We start from the raw sequence: 18,352 nt of genomic DNA on the forward strand, positions 1-18,352 counted from the left end.
CTTATCGTTGAAGGGGGGAGGTGGCATTATTCTGTCTCCCACATTAAACCACAAGTGCGGGGCCCTTCTGAGTGTGGGGCTCGGAGTGGCTGCATGGGTCACACACCCATGAAGCTGGCCCTGGGGCAAGGAAATTGCAAGCCTAAAAGCCCTGAGATGGGAATGAACTTGGCCTGTTTGAGGACCCGAAAGGCGTGATGGACTAGAGTGAATGACAGGACAAGTGGCCCAAAACGAGGCGGGAGAGGCTGGCTCAGGTCAGGGACACAGGAACAACAAAGGGTTAGGAACTGCAGGCTGGGACCTGCCTTTGGATCTTTAAAAAAACTTCTATATGAAAAATTTCAAATACAATTAAAAAGTAGAGAGAATAATATGAGGAACCATATACCTGGCACCTAGATGTAAAATATATCGCTGTAATTCATTCATTCATTCACTGCTAAAGAATTTTAAATTATAGAAATAACTTTTCACCTGCAGTTTCAGTGTGTGTCTCTAACAACAGATGTTTTTCTAAGCATTCACGCCACAATTGCCGTGGGCAAGAACGTGGGGCTGACCACAAGCAACAGTGAAATGAACAAGAGTTCTTTAACTTCATCTAACTCCTCCATGTGTTCAGTTGTCCCCCAAGGGCCCTGCCTGCTGCTCTTCACATTGCACCTGAGCTTTGCACCCACTCCCTCTTAGAGGGAGGCCTCCTTCTCCCAGTCTTTCTGAGTTTTGTCCACTGGTCCTTCCCACCAGCCCCCAAGATCTCAAGGCTGTGAGGAAGCGAAAGAGACTCCTGCTCCACACCTGGGTCCATGGCCTGAACAGAGATGATGGGGAAGGGAAGGGAAGCAGGCTGCCTGGATGTTATTCTGCTTGTGGACTAACATTGGTTTTTCTGGTCTGTAATTGCTATTCTAGCAATGCCCTCCCTCTTCCAGCCGCAGAGTAACTGTTGAGAACAAATTAATTATGCATTTTCTCAGTGTGTGTGATTAAGGGGCACATGGAGGGAAGGGTTCTCTTTAGTCTTTCTGGCAACTAGATGCCCAGATGGATGCTTTCCAGACCAAAGAGTGCGTGTCCTGGGCTCTGGTGGGCATCTGGGTCTGCCTGTGTGGCGGCGCGCTTGCTCACTGGCAGGCGGAGTCACGAGTTGCCAGCAATATTATTAATCTCTTAAATTTGCAGCATGTGCACTGTTTGCTGAGGGCTTACACACTCATAGCTCATTTGTTGGGATTTCAGGGATGCTGGAACAACTTTCTTTTCTTAATACCTCTCTAAATCATTGCTGATGCTTGTAATTCCACCATTAGAGATTAATTCCTTTGGCCTAAAACTCTGTTTCCTATTAAAATACAAGTATTCTTGGCAGCTGTGTAGCATGTTTTATTCATTAAGCTTTCTCAGCCATTAGCAGCTGCCCTCCCCAGATGACCCCTCCTGCAACTTTCTTTTTGAATGGCTTTCTGTTAAACAGAACTATATTTGGAACCTATTCCATTCCATAGAATTCGGCTCTCAGTTGCTGAGGGTGGTAAAACAGACAGGTGAAGAAACCTCTGCTAAGGTGACAATGACAGAAAATGACTTCCTGTGTTACCACTTCTGGGGAGTATTTGCATTTTAACTGGAATTTTCTGGAAATGTGGTGCTGAATGCAAAGGAACCCGTACCCCTTCATTCTGTCATGCGAGTAGCCTTACCCTTAGATCTCTCCTTTATTGGGCTCCCTTATTGAGGCAGAGGTGAGAGAGGGCCCCGGCAGGGCCACCTTGAGAAGAGATCCAGTTTGTGTGTAACTCAGATTCTTCATTGGTTTGGAGTGGTGTTCATTGTGGGTAGCAAAGAAAGTGGAGCTGACCACATGTAACAACATCATGTCCATTCTGCAGAAGAGAGATTGAGTATAAGGACAGCTCTAGTTAGAGTGGGACTAGAATGAAAATGTCTTCCGGAACCCAGTAAACACAGTTATAGACACCCTAGAAACAGTCTAACTCTGGGAAGACAAATATATTCCATTTTCCAATTCCAGTTGATGAGTAGCGGTTGTCTCAGTGCAGAGTGGAGACAAGCGAGTCTTCTCCGGGGCTCAGTGATTGCATGTCGTGGTAGATTAGTGATGTCTGATGTGTGCCGTGGGTGTAGTGATAGAGGGGAGATGTGTATGTCACCCACTTGCTGTGCCTGATTCTGCCCAGTCTCTCATTGACAAATGAGCCGGCTGAGGTCCAGAAAGCTAGGACCGCATTTGTTCAGTATACATTAGTAGGGGCAGAACTGAGTCCTGGTTCAAAACCTTTTCTTCTGAAGTGTCCAGGTATTCTAAGAAGCATTTCAGTGTGGTTAAAGACCACTGTGTCTGGAGCCAGTTTCTGGGTTCAGGTCCCAGCTTTGCAACTAGTCAGCTGTGTGCCCTTGGCCAAGTTATTTAATCTTTCTGAGCCATGGCTTCGTCAAATAGGGGGTAATAGCTGTGCCTACCTTTTTGAGTGGTTATGGAATTAAATGAGATATCAGATAGTTGAAGTGTTCATATTGGGCTTAACACGCAGTAAGTACTTAATAAATGCTAGTAACTTAATTAAAATGTTGCATTTTTATTGCGTCGTCCTTGTCGATCCTTGCTGGACACGGACACACAACCTTCTCGTGGTCGCCCCTCTCATATCTGCCCCTCAACACCTGCTTCTCTTTGTTCCTTATCAAAAGCTCTGGGGACATCTGGCTTTGGAGTGCTCCTGGAAGCTGTGGTTTGGTGATGGGAAGTTTCAGTATGATAACCAAGCGTGAAATGGTGCTGGATCTATAAATGTCCCGTTTACAAATGAGCCGGCTGAGGTCCAGAAAGCTGGGGCCATTTGTTCAGTATTACATCAGTAGGGGCAGTAAGTTAGGGGCAGAATTGAGTCTTGCTTCAAAACCTTTTCTTCTGAAGTGTCCAGAAATGTCGGCAGTCCTGGGGCAGCTTTTGTTGTTACACTTCATGCTCCAAAGAAATTCGTTTGGGTTTGGAGCATGCCATGCAGCCTGGAGGCCCCACGTGGTTCCCCAAGGACCAGCTGCCAAAAGGGGCCTTGATGGCTGTTTTGTCTGGTCTCCCCTCTGATGGGATCAACATGATAGCATCTCCCCCGATATTCTCTATCGCTGATCCCCTAAGCCAGTGTATTCCCCGCACCCCTGACCTAGTTCAGAGACTGGGCATCAATGCCCAGCTGGTGTCAGTCCCATCCCCTTATGCCCACCTGTCCTGTGGCCAGGAAAGCAGGGCCCAGTCAGAGCCTGGACCCCAGAGCTGTGCTGTGGTCCTCTCCATGTCTTACTCCAGCTATGTGGGCCTTTGGTTGTGGTTCCCTTGGATGACCTTGAGGGGGACCCAGGGAGGCCTTGACAATCAGAAGGAGTCTGCGATAGTCCCTAAAGTCTGGCCTGGGGGGAAGGGGCTTTGGGTCGACTCCTGCAGGATGAGTGGTTGCCTCCTGCACTATTTGACATGCTCTCACTTTGGGTCACAGTTCTCTTGTACCATGGCCCTGTGTGGGCCTGCTTTCCTGCTTTCCATTGTCTGGGCCTCTAGCAGAGAGGATGGTCATAGCCCCAGAGCTGCAGGAGGGGCAGAAGCCCAGTTATTTCCAAGGGAGGCTTGGAGAAAGGGAGGACTGAGAGCCATGCTGGGGTGGAACTCCTGGCTCTGTTAGTTCTGGGATGGTGGGAGGCAGTGGCGTCCTCTGTGAGAGGCAGAGTGGGAGGAGAGGAGAATGGGCCAGCTAGGACAAGGAAGAATGAAGGGGATGGAGGCCTGGGTCCAAGCTGAAGAGAATTTGACAGGTAAGAAGGTGAGAGGAGTGGCGATATTGTGGAGCCACCTGTGCAAAGGCAGAGGGTGCAGAAGATGGCACAGGAGGTGACGGGTCACTGTGGGGGGGTGGGGGTGGGAGATAATGAGTGAGGGGGGAGGTGAGGTAAGAGATGAGGCCAGAGGGTGCCTGGGTTGCATCATGGGGGGCCTGGTAGCTCCCTGGGAGGAGTTGAATTTTATACCAAAGACAGCGGGGACTTTTGGAGGGTTATCATTGAAGGTCGTTTCCCTGTACCCACTGTGGCAGTGTCGTGTCCCTTCCTGATCTGCATCCTTGGGCTGTGCCCTTGCCAGTGCTTACAGTGAGAGGCCTGGGGCCTCCTGGGCTGCTCTCGCTTCCTTCTCCCAGTGGCTCCCCAGTCGCGGTTTGTTTGTGCAACTGGTGCTTTCCAGGCCCCCGTGTGTTCATGACTTTGTTCCTAATCTCTGTGTTATCTGGCTTACTGGAACAGCTCCCTGGAGCCCTGACGTGGCCAGGTGCCATGGCGGCCATGTGGTGCAGCCGTGGGGTGTAGCCAAGGCTCAGCTGTGGCGGGAGTTGGGGTTGTGGGCATGTGAGGAGGGCCACACAGTGGGCCCGGCACAGCAGGCACTGGCTGCCTGGATTTTTTTTGTTTTAAATACACGAGGAATGCTTAACAGTGTACTTGGAGGGCAGCAAAGTTTAGTAGAAAGGGATAGGTTTTGGAATCAGAAGACAATGACTCAAACCCTGTACCTACTACTTATCGGCTGAGTAACCCTGGTAAGGCCCCTAACTTTTTAGGGCCTCAGTTCCTGCATCTGTGCGGTGCGGAGAATGATAGTACCCACCACAAGGCTCTTACCTGGATCAGGTGAGACACTGTGTGTGCAAGGCGAGGACCATTATCGCAGAGTGTGCTACGAACAAGATTTGTTTCCCAGCAGCTTGTGTCGTGTGCTGGTCCAGTGAACCAACAGTTCAAGTACAAACTAATGATTATGGAGAAGAGCATGTGAACTACAAAGCAGGGGCCTATTTATACTGGCATTGTGCTGACAAATCACTTGGCAACTTAAGTTTGATCCTCATTTTAATATGAAATTATTAACTGAGCTTGGGCGTTAGTAAAACACAGGATGGTGGGAGATATGGGTACGTGGGGCGTTCGCAGCCTTTGTCAGCTGTTGAGGGAGACGTAAATGGGATGAAGGCAGGAGTCTTGTCTTTAAATGACTCAGGGTGGATATTTATGTAATGTGTGACTAAAGTGCCATAATTGATTTAAAACAATTAAAAAAAATAAACAATTTATCTATTCTGGAATTGTGTAGTCATACAACTTAGTGAATATAGTAAACACTATTGAATTGTGTGCTTCAAAATGGTAAAATTGATGGTATGTGAATTATATCAATTTTAAAAATAAAAAATTACTAAAGCAATAACATTACAAAGTTTTAGAGTAAAAAAATTACCCATCATTTTACCCATCATGATACTGTTTTTATTGAAACAGTATGATTTCGATATACTCTCTAACCCTTTCCTGTTGTATCCATAGTGTTCTATTAATAATGAACAGTTTTTCTCATTTAACATGTTATCCTTGGCATTTTTCCATGTTGTTAGTAATGTTCACTTAAAATGGCAATTTAATACATCATTATGTAACTGTTGCATAATTTACTTAACTATTCCTTTTTTACATGTCGTGAGTTATTTTCTTAGGAGAAATTTCTAGATGATAGATTTTGTTGATAAAGGGTCAGGCAGAAGTAACGCCTGCTTGAGTGTGGTTGGTAGGGTAATGATATGGGTATAATAATTTATAGTTTTAATTTCACCTAAAATGTCATGTGTGCTTGAGTGTGATATTGTTATTTTACAGAATTATGTGCTTATGATTTTATAATAAAAGATTTTGTAATAAAAGGGGGTGGTTATTTGTGCTGGACCCTGTACATGAAAAGAAAGACAAGCCACAGACTGGGTGAAAATATTTTCAAATCATATATCAGATAAAGTACTTGTATGTGGAATATTTAAAGAATTCCTACAACTTAATAATAAGAAGACAAACAACCCATTAAAAAATGGACAGCCCCGGCCGGGCGGCTCAGCTGGTTGGAGCGGCGTCTGATGTGCCAAGGTTTCACGCTCTGTTCTCAGTGAGGGCACGTACAACAGTGAAAGCAGAAGTGATAAAAGAATAGAACCACACATCGATGTCTCTCTCTCTCTCAAATCAATACATTAAAAAATTTTAAAAAGGACAAAAGATTTAGATATTTTACCAAAAAGATATACAGATGGCAAATAAGCACATGAAAATATGTTCAACATCTTTACTCTTAGGGAAACACAAATTTAAACCACAGTGAAAAAACTTTTCACAGCCATTAGAATGATTAAAATGAAGGATGTGGAGGAACTCTCACACCCTGTTGACGGGAATTTAAAATGGTACAATCACTTCAGAAAACAGTTTAATTTCTTAAAAAGTTAGATGTACGAAGGGGGTCCCCCAAAATAGAATTTATTTATAAAAATTTGTGTATTTATTCTGACATGTTTAAACTTCAGTTACCTTCAAAGTACTCTCCATTTGATGCAATACACCTGTTGAGGAATTTTTTTCACTGCTCAAAACAGTTTTTGAACTTGTTGATTTTGATGGCTTTTAGTGCTTCTGCCATTTTTTGTTTTACCTCTTCCACATCAGCAAAACGTTTCCCTTTGAGGAATTTTTTCATCTGGGGAAACAAAAAAAAGTCACCCAGGGTGAGATTGGGTGAATAGGGAGGGTGGGGCACAAGGGTCATGCTCTTTATGGTCAAAAACTGCTGAGTGCTCAGTGTGGTGTGGGCAGGTGCACTCATACATCACCCGTCATGAAATGGGCAAACACATTTAAAGTCTTCAAAAAAATTCACTGAAGCCGAACACAGCCTCTCACAAGACCGCCAGCTGGTCCGCTGACACAGATGGGTTCCTAGAACACTCACCTAGCAAGGGAAGCCTGCACTACAAGGGACTGGCCCTCCAGAGGATAATACCAGGGTTTTTTTGGTCCCCTCTCATATACCTATCATGCAATTTGACTATTACTGAGGCAAACCCCCTCTGGGTATTACAACAAATGCCTCATGAATAATGAGAATTTCCAGTCTGGCTGGTGGAAATAGGCCCTATATGAGCCCTGGGTACTGTTAACCCTAGTCATTTTGGGTGGTTCTTTTTCTGGATTCAGGAGTTTTCCCATCAGTATGTTCTGACTACTTCTCAGCTGAATATGTGAGATGGACCCTCTGCAGGTCTTCATGTTCTTTCTTTGTGTAGCCTTCTCCTCTCCAGGACTCTCTCCTGCAAACTCAAGCCGCTTTGGTCTTCCTGGACTCTTAGCTCCGTCTCTTCAACTCAGGGTCCTCTCTGGCCATTCCCTCCCCTGCTCTGTGGCCTGGAAACTCTTCATGCAGGAAACTGCGACAATGATAGGAATCACTGCCCTTCATTGCCTGATGTCCAGTACCTTAACAACCATTGCTTTGTAAATCTCGTCATTTTTTTGTTGTTTCACACGGGAATGTAAAATCGGCCACTATTTAGGAAGAGATGTCAAGGATGACATCAAGATTTACGGTTTCGGCACCCCGAAGTTTAGAGTTGCTTCCTAACGTGGGGCAGACTGTGGGAGGAGCAGGTTTGGTGGCGGTGGGAGTGGTGGGGGAGTCATGCTGAGGTCCGGGATCTCCTTGGAAATTGGAGCCATGCCAGAGAGGCAATTGTGTCTGGGAGTCTGGAGGCAGGGACGCGTCTGGGCAGGGGATACGTTTTTGTATTTACAACCGTTATACTGGATGAACCCCGTGAGGGAGTATACCTAGAATGTTGTATTTATCAGGTGCTTTTCTTCTCTACTTTTTGATCCTTTGGCATCTGGGACCTTGCTGACACTGGAGAATTGGGGTAACTAATTCATGGAGATAGCAAACACCTAACCTGGAAGCATGATGCACACCAACCAGTTCAGAGCCCACGCTCACAGGGCGCCTTCGTTATTGAGCAGTTAAGCTCTGGGACACCACCCAGAGCTGGACTACCACGGGCCGGATGCCAAACAACTACGGACATGTGCTGTACTCCCAGGCTGACTGCAGTTACTCAAACCCGTCAATCCCAAGTTTGCTTACTCTGCCTCACCCGTTCTTTCCCGTGGAATCTTCAATAAAAGCTCTTGCCCACATTTTCCCCTCCCTTCCTGTGCTCTGGGACAATGTTGGTGCTTCCCTGTGTGGTCCTGCATGGCATGCCAACCAAGCCTCCTGCTTCTGGGGAGCTGTGAGTAAAACTTCCTTTGTGACAGTCATTTCTATGTCTGTCTGACCACAGCTGATTAAAACGAATCCTACGTACCCTTACAACAAGTACGGAAGTGCCAGCTCTGGCTAAGTGGAGTACATGCATTACCTACCTCACTAAACCTTCACAGCAATCCTATGAGGTAGGTGCTTCCTTTTATAGTGAGGAGACTGAAGTGGACAGAGGTCACGTAACTCGCCTGATGGCAGCAGCTTCTGATTGGTGTAGTTGGGAAACAGACGAAGGCAGGCTGTCTAATAGAGAGTTCGGCTGGCGCTGCCCCGTGTTCCTAACCACATGTGGCCAGAGGAGAGGCAGGACGCTCCCCAGGAGGGGGAGGAAATTTGTGGCCAGTCTCCTTCAAACCACTTAGAAACTGCCCCTGCAACATATGATGAGTTTTCCTTTGTTGCTGAAATGACAACTTAAAGCAAAGAATGACCCATCAGAAAAGAGACCTTTGAGGTAGTCCTGGACTGATTTTTTGGGACGAGGGGGAGTTAAGGTCCATTTTCATTTTGAAAACACACATGTGCATCATAGTGTCCCGCAAAATCAGGGAGGAGATGGGGGATTCCTCTCTCTGCACCAAAGTCTGCGTGGCAGAATCTTGTACATTTAAAGCTGAAAAAAAAATCAGCTGAACTTTTCCTGGAAGATGTTGAAGAAGGGATGATTTAAAAAAAATTCTCCCCCATTAATATAAATATTCAATATGTTTATACTGAACATTATATTGAAATAATATAAAAATTCAATATATATTGACATAATATATATTAGTTTTAAGAAATTTGGAAAATACTGAAAAATCCACAAAGAAGAAAAATACTCATGTAATTTCACAGTCCAGAGATACCACTATTAATACTTCAATCTATTTCCTTTGGATCTTGAGGGTTTTTTTTTTTTTTTTAAACAACAGAAATTTATTTTCTCATGGTTTTGGTGGCTGAAAAGCTTGGGTCAGAGTTCCAAAGCCTAGGCAGGATTCAGCCTCTGGTGAGAGCCCTCTGCCTGGCTTGCAGATGCCCGCTTCTCACCGTGTCCTCACATGGTCTTTCCTTGGCGCTTGTGCACAGGGAAAGGGAGCGGGGGAGGGGGAGGGAGGGAGAGGGAATGTTCTAGCTCTCTGGTGTCTCTTCTTGCAGGGATACTAATCCTGTCATCTCAGGGCCCACTCTTATGACCTCATTTAACCTCCGTTACCTTCTTACAGGTGCTGTCTCCAAGTGCAGAAGCATTGGGGGATCGGTTTTCAACATAAGGATTTGGCAGAGTCGGGGCACAAACATTCAATTCATAACACTAAGTACAGGAATTGCCGACTTTCATCCCCCAGACTAGATTAAGTTCTCCTATTGCATGCTTCTATGACACCAGGGGTATATCTCTTCTTTATAACTCTTACTGTACTTGAAGTGATTCAATAAATGTTTATATTCTCCAGGAGAGCATAAGAACCCCAGGATATGGACTTTGTATTGCTCACCGTCATAACCATAACAATCTTTTTATGTTGGTCTCTAATGTATGCTCAATAAATATTTAAGTGAGTATTTCATTCCATATAGAAGTCGGTTAGTTAACTTTTTAAACAAGGGAATTAAGATTTTAATATATAACTTTTACCCACTCTCAGGAAGTTCTTCTTGACCATTTCCATTAGAAATAAGAACAAAGGAGAGTAACTCACACTGTTCTGGGTCTAGAGTGGATTTTCTTTCCTGAATTATACCATCCAGTCCTCCTTTTTTGTGCTACTTGCTGAGAATACTGAAGTTCCAAAGAAATAAGTCAAACGGGAAGCTAAATGTTGCCTTACTACGAGTTGGGAAAGCCAGTAAGAAATGTCTTAGCGCCCATTTCTACTCTACCCTCACCCCACCGACCGACCGGGCCTGAACTTCTCTGGCAAGCACAGTTGACTCTGAGGCGTAGACGTGGCAGCCTGATGGGTTACACTGCTTCCTCTTCACTGAGTTTCGCTGGTTTCCATGCATGTAGACGACACCGTATACACACGGTCTGCCGAGTAAATGAAAGCTGAATTTCAAGGAGGTTATGTAACTTTCCCAAAGTTATATAGCTTATTGAGTGGTAGAGCAAAGACTTGAACCCCTACTGTCTGATTCACTGCTAGAGGCAGGGTCTTGAGTTTTTGACTAGAAGAAGTAATCAAAGATCCTTCTCCATTTTGGGATCGGTCTGTCCCCTTTCACTGACTCGTTCTTCCTGTGTTGTGTGGGGTATGTATGTATGTATGTATGTATGTCTCTTTTCTCCCTGGTCACACTCACCACCAAACACCCCTGGGGATATCGCCCAATTCTGAACTTGATGCTTCAGTCCGATGTTGGTAACTCTGCCGAGTTTGGGGGCTGAGACCCCTGCTCTTGGGGATTAGACATGAGTGAAGACTTGCCCTCCGTAGGCCTTTGCTCCATCCCTCCCAATCAATAACTAATCAACAGTGAGTTGATCTTATCAGCTATTCTCTGCCCCCCTCCCAAACCTGAAACCAAACTGGCTAATGAGAATGCTTTTAATTAATGTGAGGCAGATTAAAACTCATTACAGCAAGGTTATTGGTAATGAGATAATCATACGGGCAAGTTACTGAGCTGGGAGTGGAAACGAGGTTGGGGGAGGAGCGGGGAGACCATGCCAACTGTTCTGCCATCTTTTGTCAGGGCCAGAAGGGGGTACGTGGGGCCTCTGCGGTGAGGACACATTGCGGTGACACACCCACACCAGCCGGTGAAACCACGTGCTGGGTGGAGGCAGGAATCAGGTTCAGAGAACAGATGGGTGGCCAGTATTAGGGTAGTAGCAGAAGCAGGGAGAACTCTGGGGACGAGAACCTGAAGTGGGTGTCTTTAGAATGGGGCTCTGTAGCTATTTGCATTTCGTATGCACGGATGCTTTGCAATTTAGACAACACAGCTTGAAATTAGCTATTATTTCTGTCTGTTAGATTGTGGTCCAGACTCGTTGGGCTGAACAAAGTATAGGGAGTAGATGGGCATGGAGTTGTTTTTTAATTTTCATTTTTCAAGGAAGATTGATTTTTTCTCTTCTCTGTCGCTTGCCATTCATTCACTGAGCACTGACTGTACGCTGGGCCCTGTGCAAAGCTCTTTTTTATGCATTGCTTTATTTGATCCACACAGTTATCACTTTTCTCTTCCTTTTACTGATGAGAAAACTGAGGCTCCAATGTTTAGTAACTTATCCTTGGCTATGTGACAAGTAAGTAGCAAAGTAGGAGTTGAACCCACATCTTTTTGGTTCCATAGCCAGTGCTATTAATCGTTATGCTTTATGATCTCTTATTGTACTCAAGACCAACTACAACTTGCATGGGACTTTTAAGCTGCCTGTACTTGATTCAACTTCCATAGTCACCCTGGCCCAGCTGGTGACCTCTCCAGCATGTGTTGTACCTGGGCGTGCTGGGCCTACCTTTACTGCCTGCCATTGGTGATTCTAGTTTCATGGGTGCATGTCCACCTCTCGGTTTGCATTGTAAGCTCCTGGCCTGTGAGGGCCATGGTTATATGTCTTTCTGTCCCCACAATGCTTGTATGTAGAGAAATTCAGTGGATGCCTGTTCCTGGCACATGGTTGAGCACACGAGTGATTTGCCATTTACTGGCTCTGGGGCCTTGGGAACATCACTGAACCTCTCTGAGATAATTTATTCACCCCTAAAGATACATACTGAGATCATTTTACAGAGATATTGTGCAGGTTTAAAAACAATAACAACCACCGCCCCCTATATTTGAGTGTTTACTGTAGGCCAGAAACAGTACTTAGAACAGGGCCCTAAATAAATGATTATTCAAGTGTTGGTAAGGATGTGGAGAAAAGGGAACCCTCATGCACTGTTGCTGGGAATGTAAATTGGTGCAACCACTATGGAAAACAGTATGGAGTTTCCTCAAAAAATTACAAATAGAACTACCATATGATCCAGCAATTTTACTTCTGGGTGTTTATCCGAAGAAAATTAAAACTCTAATTTGAATAGATGTATACACCCCCATGTCCATTGCAGCATTATTTGCAATAGGCAAGATGTGGAAACAACTTAAGTGTCCACTGATGGATAAACGTTTAAAGAAATTGTGGTACATATTCACAATAGAGTATTACTCAGCCATAAAAAGAATGACATCGTGCCATTTGCAACAATATGGGTGGCCCTTAAGGCATTATCCTAAGTGAAATAAACAGAGAGAGAGGGGCAAATACTTTATGACCTCTCTCTGTGTAGGATCTATCAAAACCAAACCAAACCAAGCCTTTGGGGGTGGGGTGGGTTGGAGGGGGGTGGGATAGAGCAAAAAAGAAAATGAACTCATGGCTACGGACAGCAGTGTGGGGACTGCAGGGAGAGGGCCTGGTTGGAAGTGGAAGAGGGCATTAGGGGGATAAATACCAAGCTCATGGATATAGAGAACAGATTGGTGATTGCAAGAGGTGGGAGGGGGGTGGGTTGGGAGAAATGGGTGAACTTTTTTTTTAGTTTAAATGAATAAGAATTTTTTTTTAAAAATGGTGCTTTATTATAGTTGTTACTAGTGTATAAACCTGAGCTGTCCAATATGGTAGCCACCAGCCACATGTGGCGATTTTAATTTAAATTATTTAAAATTAAATGAAACGAAACATTCAGCCCCTCAGTTGCACTCGCCCCGTTTCCAGCGCCCAGCAGCCACTTGCAGCCATGGAGCCAGCGGCCGCGCGTTGGGCAGCACACGTACAGAACGCCAGCCTCGCTGCAGAAAATGCTGCTGAGCGGAGCCCTTGTACACTGCCTTCCGCTTACCTGCATGTCCCTCCCGCCCGTGTAGGTGCCCAGATAGCTGCGTGGTGTGAAGGCCCAGGTTCAAGGGAGTGCAGAGTTGGGAGGTCCTGGAAGCTCTGCCTTTCACCGAGCTCACTCGCGTGGCTGGGGGAAAGGATCCTGGGTTGGAGAAAATGCCTGTATATATATTCCCTGCTCCTAGCAGGCTCAGCCCCTGAAAGTACCAAATTAAGTGATGCTGAAAGAGGGGTTTGCACTAAGCCAGTGGGTTCTTGAAATTCAGAGTGGCACCTGTCTTTTGATCCCAAAGGACAGTGAAGCTATAGGAGCTGGAGCTGGAAAGGGACCCTGGAGATCAGCGTGCCTGCTCTGCAATTGAGCATTGTGTCTTTTGGCCTTAAAAGAACGTCTTAATTTTCTGGTGAGTGGCCGTGTGTGTGTGTGTGTGTGTGTGTGTGTGTGTGTATGTTTATTTAGAAGCTGGTTGAAGGTGACTTTGGGGCCTCTTCAGTTGAAATATGGGTACCATTTGCAGGAGCTGCTGACTCATTTTCATGGAGGATGATTTTGTGAGCGTGTGGCCTGTAGTCGTCATCAATTACATATGACACACGGATGATGATTTTATGAGCGTACGACCTGTAGTCGTCATCGATCTACATTGTGACACACTCGGGGCTTGCCCTGAGGCACACCGAGTGTCCTGGGCCACACATGGTTCACCCTGATGGCTGATGTGCCGAGTATCTGGGGAGTCAGGAGTTGACTGGCCTTCCTGGGCTTGTGTGACCAGAGAGGGTCCACGTAGAGCATTACCCAGGCAGTGTCCTGAAGGTGACCATCACTTTGTGCCCAGAGACGACACCCTACCTAGGCCTGTCTTATGCCACAGGTGAGGGGCAGCAGAGCCCTGGCTCTGTTCCCCGGTGGGAGGGCTTGGCCGGGTGCGGTCGACACACCCTGAGGGCTACCAGCAGCAGACAAATGCAGATGTGCATCCAGTCTGAAGAAAACTGTGGGGCAGGTCTTTAACACATGCACCCGCACACGTATACAAGCACATGCACACGTGTGCTCATATATGCACACATCCACACACAAACACATGTAGACGCATGCTGTTATGTTGTTCTCTCTTTCCGAAGTGCCCTCCTTTTTTACCTGAGTCTATTCAAATGCAACTTCAGGGGCTAACCTTGTCTATCAGTCAGAGCCCAGTCGCACCAGTAACTGAACGGGGAAAATTTAATACAAAGGTAGTTTACTTCTAAAAGGAGTAAAAGAAGATTCTAAAGGTTCAGAAGTAGCAAACGCACAAAACAGCTGGGTGGAGGGGTAGTGAGCAAGGACGGAGCTGAGGACTCAGCTGTGTGCTTCCCACCTGCAAGGCTGAGAGGTATGGGCTTCCCCAGGGCTGAGGAGGTGTGGTGGAAGGCATGGCCTGTGGGAGTGGCCTGCTGGGTGGCAGTGAAACTGGTAGGATTTGGAGCTGTTGTGTAGGAGTGACCTCCTGGGTAGTCAGAACACCCGCTGGAGGGTGTGGATCTGGGTTGTTCCATGGGAGGGGCCCACCCGGTGGTGGAGAAATTTAGTGAGGGTGGGCTGGTCTGTGAGGGCCACTGAAGTGGGCACTCCCAAGCCACTGACCTGCTTGCTGCTGTGCTGGAAACGGCACAGTAGGACCAGGAAGGGAGACTCCTTGCTATGTTGTGGCCTCCCAGGGCCCCTCCAGAGCTCCTGCTGACAAAGCCTAATAGCCAGCCACCTGCCCGAGGAGAAAGGACACAGGTTCCAGCTGCAGTGTCACGACACAGGGCAAAGGGGGTGGATTCGGATCTGAGAGGCCACGTGTGAATGAGTGGCACAGGCCCCACGTCCCTTCCCGGGAGCCAAGCCTTTCCTCTAACTGCAGCCCTCTCATGCCTCCCATCCGTGAGTGCCGCAGTGCTCATGCCTCCTGCTGCCAAGTGCCATCCTCTGCTCCCGAGTGGCTTTGTCCGGTCTCTCTGGGTGCTAGAGGGCACGGGACTCAGCCTGCTGCCAGTCCCCAGGGAATTCAGGGGTGTTATGTCTTCACCCGGAGGGGAGGAAAAAGGGGTGTGTGTCCTCACCCTGTTTCCCCATCCTCTGCTTCCATTTGGCATTGACCCTGCAGCAGCTTGGAATGGGGGCTGAGCGTGCCTCCTTGGCGGGGAGACGATGGGCTGCTGGGTGGTCAGGGCAGCCTCACTGGGGTGTCTGGCCGGACCTGGGCTCTGATCACACTGTACATTAGGACTAATGGACTATGGTTGCCTTTCTGGCCACCTCCTCTTCTGCTGATGATTGTGATCCTCTCCTTGGCTGGGTTGGAATTGGGGGACAATTATTTGAGCTGCAAAAAGTCATTTGTTCATTACAGCCTCGATCCTTGTATTGTGAGGATGTGCTCAGTTCCCTGTCTGAGTGTATTAACCTTCTTACTTCCTTCGGACTAGGGCTTGAGCGTGACCTTGGCTAGCACAGCGCTACTGACCTTCTGTCATGTGACACTGGCCTGCTCAGTCCTCGATTCTAGATGCTTTTTTTTTTAACCCTCACCCAAGAACATGCTAATTGCTAATTGATGTTCACGGGTGAGGGAGAATCCTTGAGCAATCTCCCTCAGGTGAGGGAGAAAAAAATAGCATCTAGAACTGAGACTGAACATGCTAATTGATGTTCTCAGGGGAGAGAGAGGGAGAAAGAGAAAGAGAAACATCGATGTGAGAGAGAAACGTCAATTGGTTGCCTCCCACGTGGGACCTGACCGGGGATCGAACCCGCAGCCTTTTTTGGTGTATGGATGACGCTCCAACCAACCGAGCCACTTGGCCATGGCCAGTTCCAAACTCTTAGGAAAGAGAACCTCTCCCATCCCTCACAACCTTTTGATTCATTTAGGGTACGCTCTCTTAATTCTTAGAATTAATTTTCCTCTCCCTATAACCTCCTTTCTGGGAAAGGAGGCTGTCCCTGGCCCGGCTTGGATCAGGTACCCTCATCAAGGCTGGAGGACCCTGCCCAGGAGGCTGAGGTTATGTGGACACAGGGTTCCCTGGGAGTGCACTGGGGTGGGAGGCAGAGGTGTACAGCAGAGCCAGCAGTGGATGGGCCCCTAGGGGCCTAAGGACACCTGTTCGTGCCTGGACTTGGGGGCGTTTGCCCTGCTGTGCTGGGAGGGGGCAGATAGGCTTCCTGGCTGCTGGGGCAAGGCTGTTCAGGGCTGTAGTGTTTTCTTCTTAATTTCTAGAGTAACAGTTTTCTGTGTGGTTTCCTTGGCAACTAATTATATAGGAGTTTTGAACATTTCTTTCACGTGTGTTGTCAACTGTTATTTAACTCTTCATGTGGTTTATTGCCTCCAATATGTACTTAATCATGTCAGCATTTTTCATAGCACTCAGGAGGGGTGAGTCCATCACAGACATTCACCCTCTCTCGGTTGATGTCGTGGGTGGAAGAGGTACCAGGTCCCCACAGCGCCCTGGATCCCCAGTCTTCTGTGTGTGCTCATGGCCCCATCTTCCCTTGGGAGCTGCAGCTCCAGGAAGGCAGGGCCCACAGAGTTCCAGGACCCTCAGCTGAGCTGGGGTGATGCCTGGGGATACAGAGTCTGGGGGCAGATGGGGGCCACCTCCAGCTCTGAAGGACAGGTGGGCATCAGGCCGCATGTTAAGGCTGCCCTGTCCCAGATGACCTGCTAGCTGCCTGTTCCATGTGCCGGAAAACTTTTTGCTCTAGTTAATATGAGACCACTGCAAAAGTTTGCTAAGTTAAAAGAGCCCTAGGTTTGGAGTATTTTCTAGATCCCCCCTTTTTGATATTTACCAGCTATTTCTTTATAAGCAAACCATCTGAGTTCCTTATCTTCAGAGATGCCAACACCTGCCTCCCGAGCTGCTATAGGAATGGAAAGAAATGACGTATGTGACCATGTTTTATGAACTGTAGGCCTCCAAACAGATAGTATTATTAGTGTGCCTAAGGGCTGGATGGCAAATGCATTAACTCGATGTACCCTTGAATGAATCATTAGCCGATTAGGTTTGGTTAAAAGCCTTGAACAAACACTCATTTCTGAGGGACTGGGACCCAGACCAGGTAAATTTGATGGAAAGGCGATCAGGAACATCCAGCACGTGAGAAGGTGAAGGAAGGAGTGTGTGTGTGTGTGTGTGCGCGCGCGCGTGCTAGGGGTGGGGTCATAAATCAGGGTCTTCAAGCAGCAGGGGCAGGGGAACAATGCCCACTGCCCTGTGTGCACTCACACCTCTCTGGTCCTGACCTGTCTCCCTGCAGGTGCACCTCCGTTCTGCCAGGCGTCTCTGTGAACTCTGCTGCGCCAACCGAGGCACCTTCATCAAGGTGGGCCAGCACCTGGCGGCGCTGGAGTACCTGCTGCCCCAGGAGTACACCAGCACGCTGAAAGTGCTGCACAGCCAGGCCCCGCAGAGCAGCATGCAAGAGGTCCGCCAGGTCATCCGCGAGGACCTGGGCAAAGAGGTACTGGCTTCTGCCAGGAGCGTGGGCCCCGGGACGGTGTACTTCTGAAAAGGTCCTGGCAGAGTTGTCTCTGACAGGTGCCGGGGACCTGCCACTACTGTGGAGCCACACTTCATGCAGCTTCCAGTGCTCAGATCCGAGAGGTTAGAGGGAATCTCCATGTCCTTCAGTAAAAAAGATTAGTTGAACCGTATGAGGGAGTTGATAGTCTACTCTTTTTGACCTGCAACCTCATATGATTCGTATGGTTCAACCTAATAATATCTATCGACTGGGTTTCCCGTGTGCCGCCACCTGTGCTGTGTTCCCTGTGTTAGCTCACTTAATCCTCATGCAAACACGTGTGGTAGGTACTGTTATTAACCCCATTTTGCTGATGGGGGTGGAGGCTTAGGTGCTAAGGTAACGTGTCCAAGGGCATTAGTGATTCCAGCACCCTGCTGTATGATCCTATCTGTAAGCCGTCCAGATATATGCGTTGACTTTTCCAGAACTTCTCTGGCAGGCAGTCACCAGCCTCTGCTTGATTACCTCCAGTGACAGGAAGCTTAATCTCTCATCTGCTGCCCAGGTGGTCTCTTCTTTTGTTAGTCATCTCTAATTATAAAAGTGCTTCCTTCCAAGGGCTAAAACCTGCCTCTGCAAACCTCACTTTTCTGATCTTTATTCTGACATGTAGAGCAACAGAGAAGGGGGAAAAGGGCCCTTCTGTCCCCAGTCCTGGATACACACCTTTGGACTCATGCTAGTGGCCTGCAGGGTGTGTAGACCCTGAACTGGGCACAGTGGCATGGACCCTCGGGGGCCTGTTCCTGTCATCTTGCTT

General features: G+C 47.4%; 1 protein-coding gene across 2 annotated transcripts in view; it reads left to right on the top strand.

Moving 5' to 3' along the window:
* Positions 1-18,352, top strand: part of ADCK1 (aarF domain containing kinase 1) — a 127,774-nt gene that overhangs the window by 22,713 nt on the left and 86,709 nt on the right. For both annotated transcript variants that reach the window (XM_053928786.1, XM_053928785.1), the window contains exon 4: positions 17,323-17,526. In XM_053928786.1, coding sequence (XP_053784761.1) covers positions 17,323-17,526 — 204 coding nt within the window. The remainder of the gene's footprint in view (positions 1-17,322; positions 17,527-18,352) is intronic.

This window comes from Desmodus rotundus, chromosome 7 (genome assembly GCF_022682495.2).
Source record: "Desmodus rotundus isolate HL8 chromosome 7, HLdesRot8A.1, whole genome shotgun sequence".
NCBI lineage: Eukaryota > Metazoa > Chordata > Mammalia > Chiroptera > Phyllostomidae > Desmodus > Desmodus rotundus.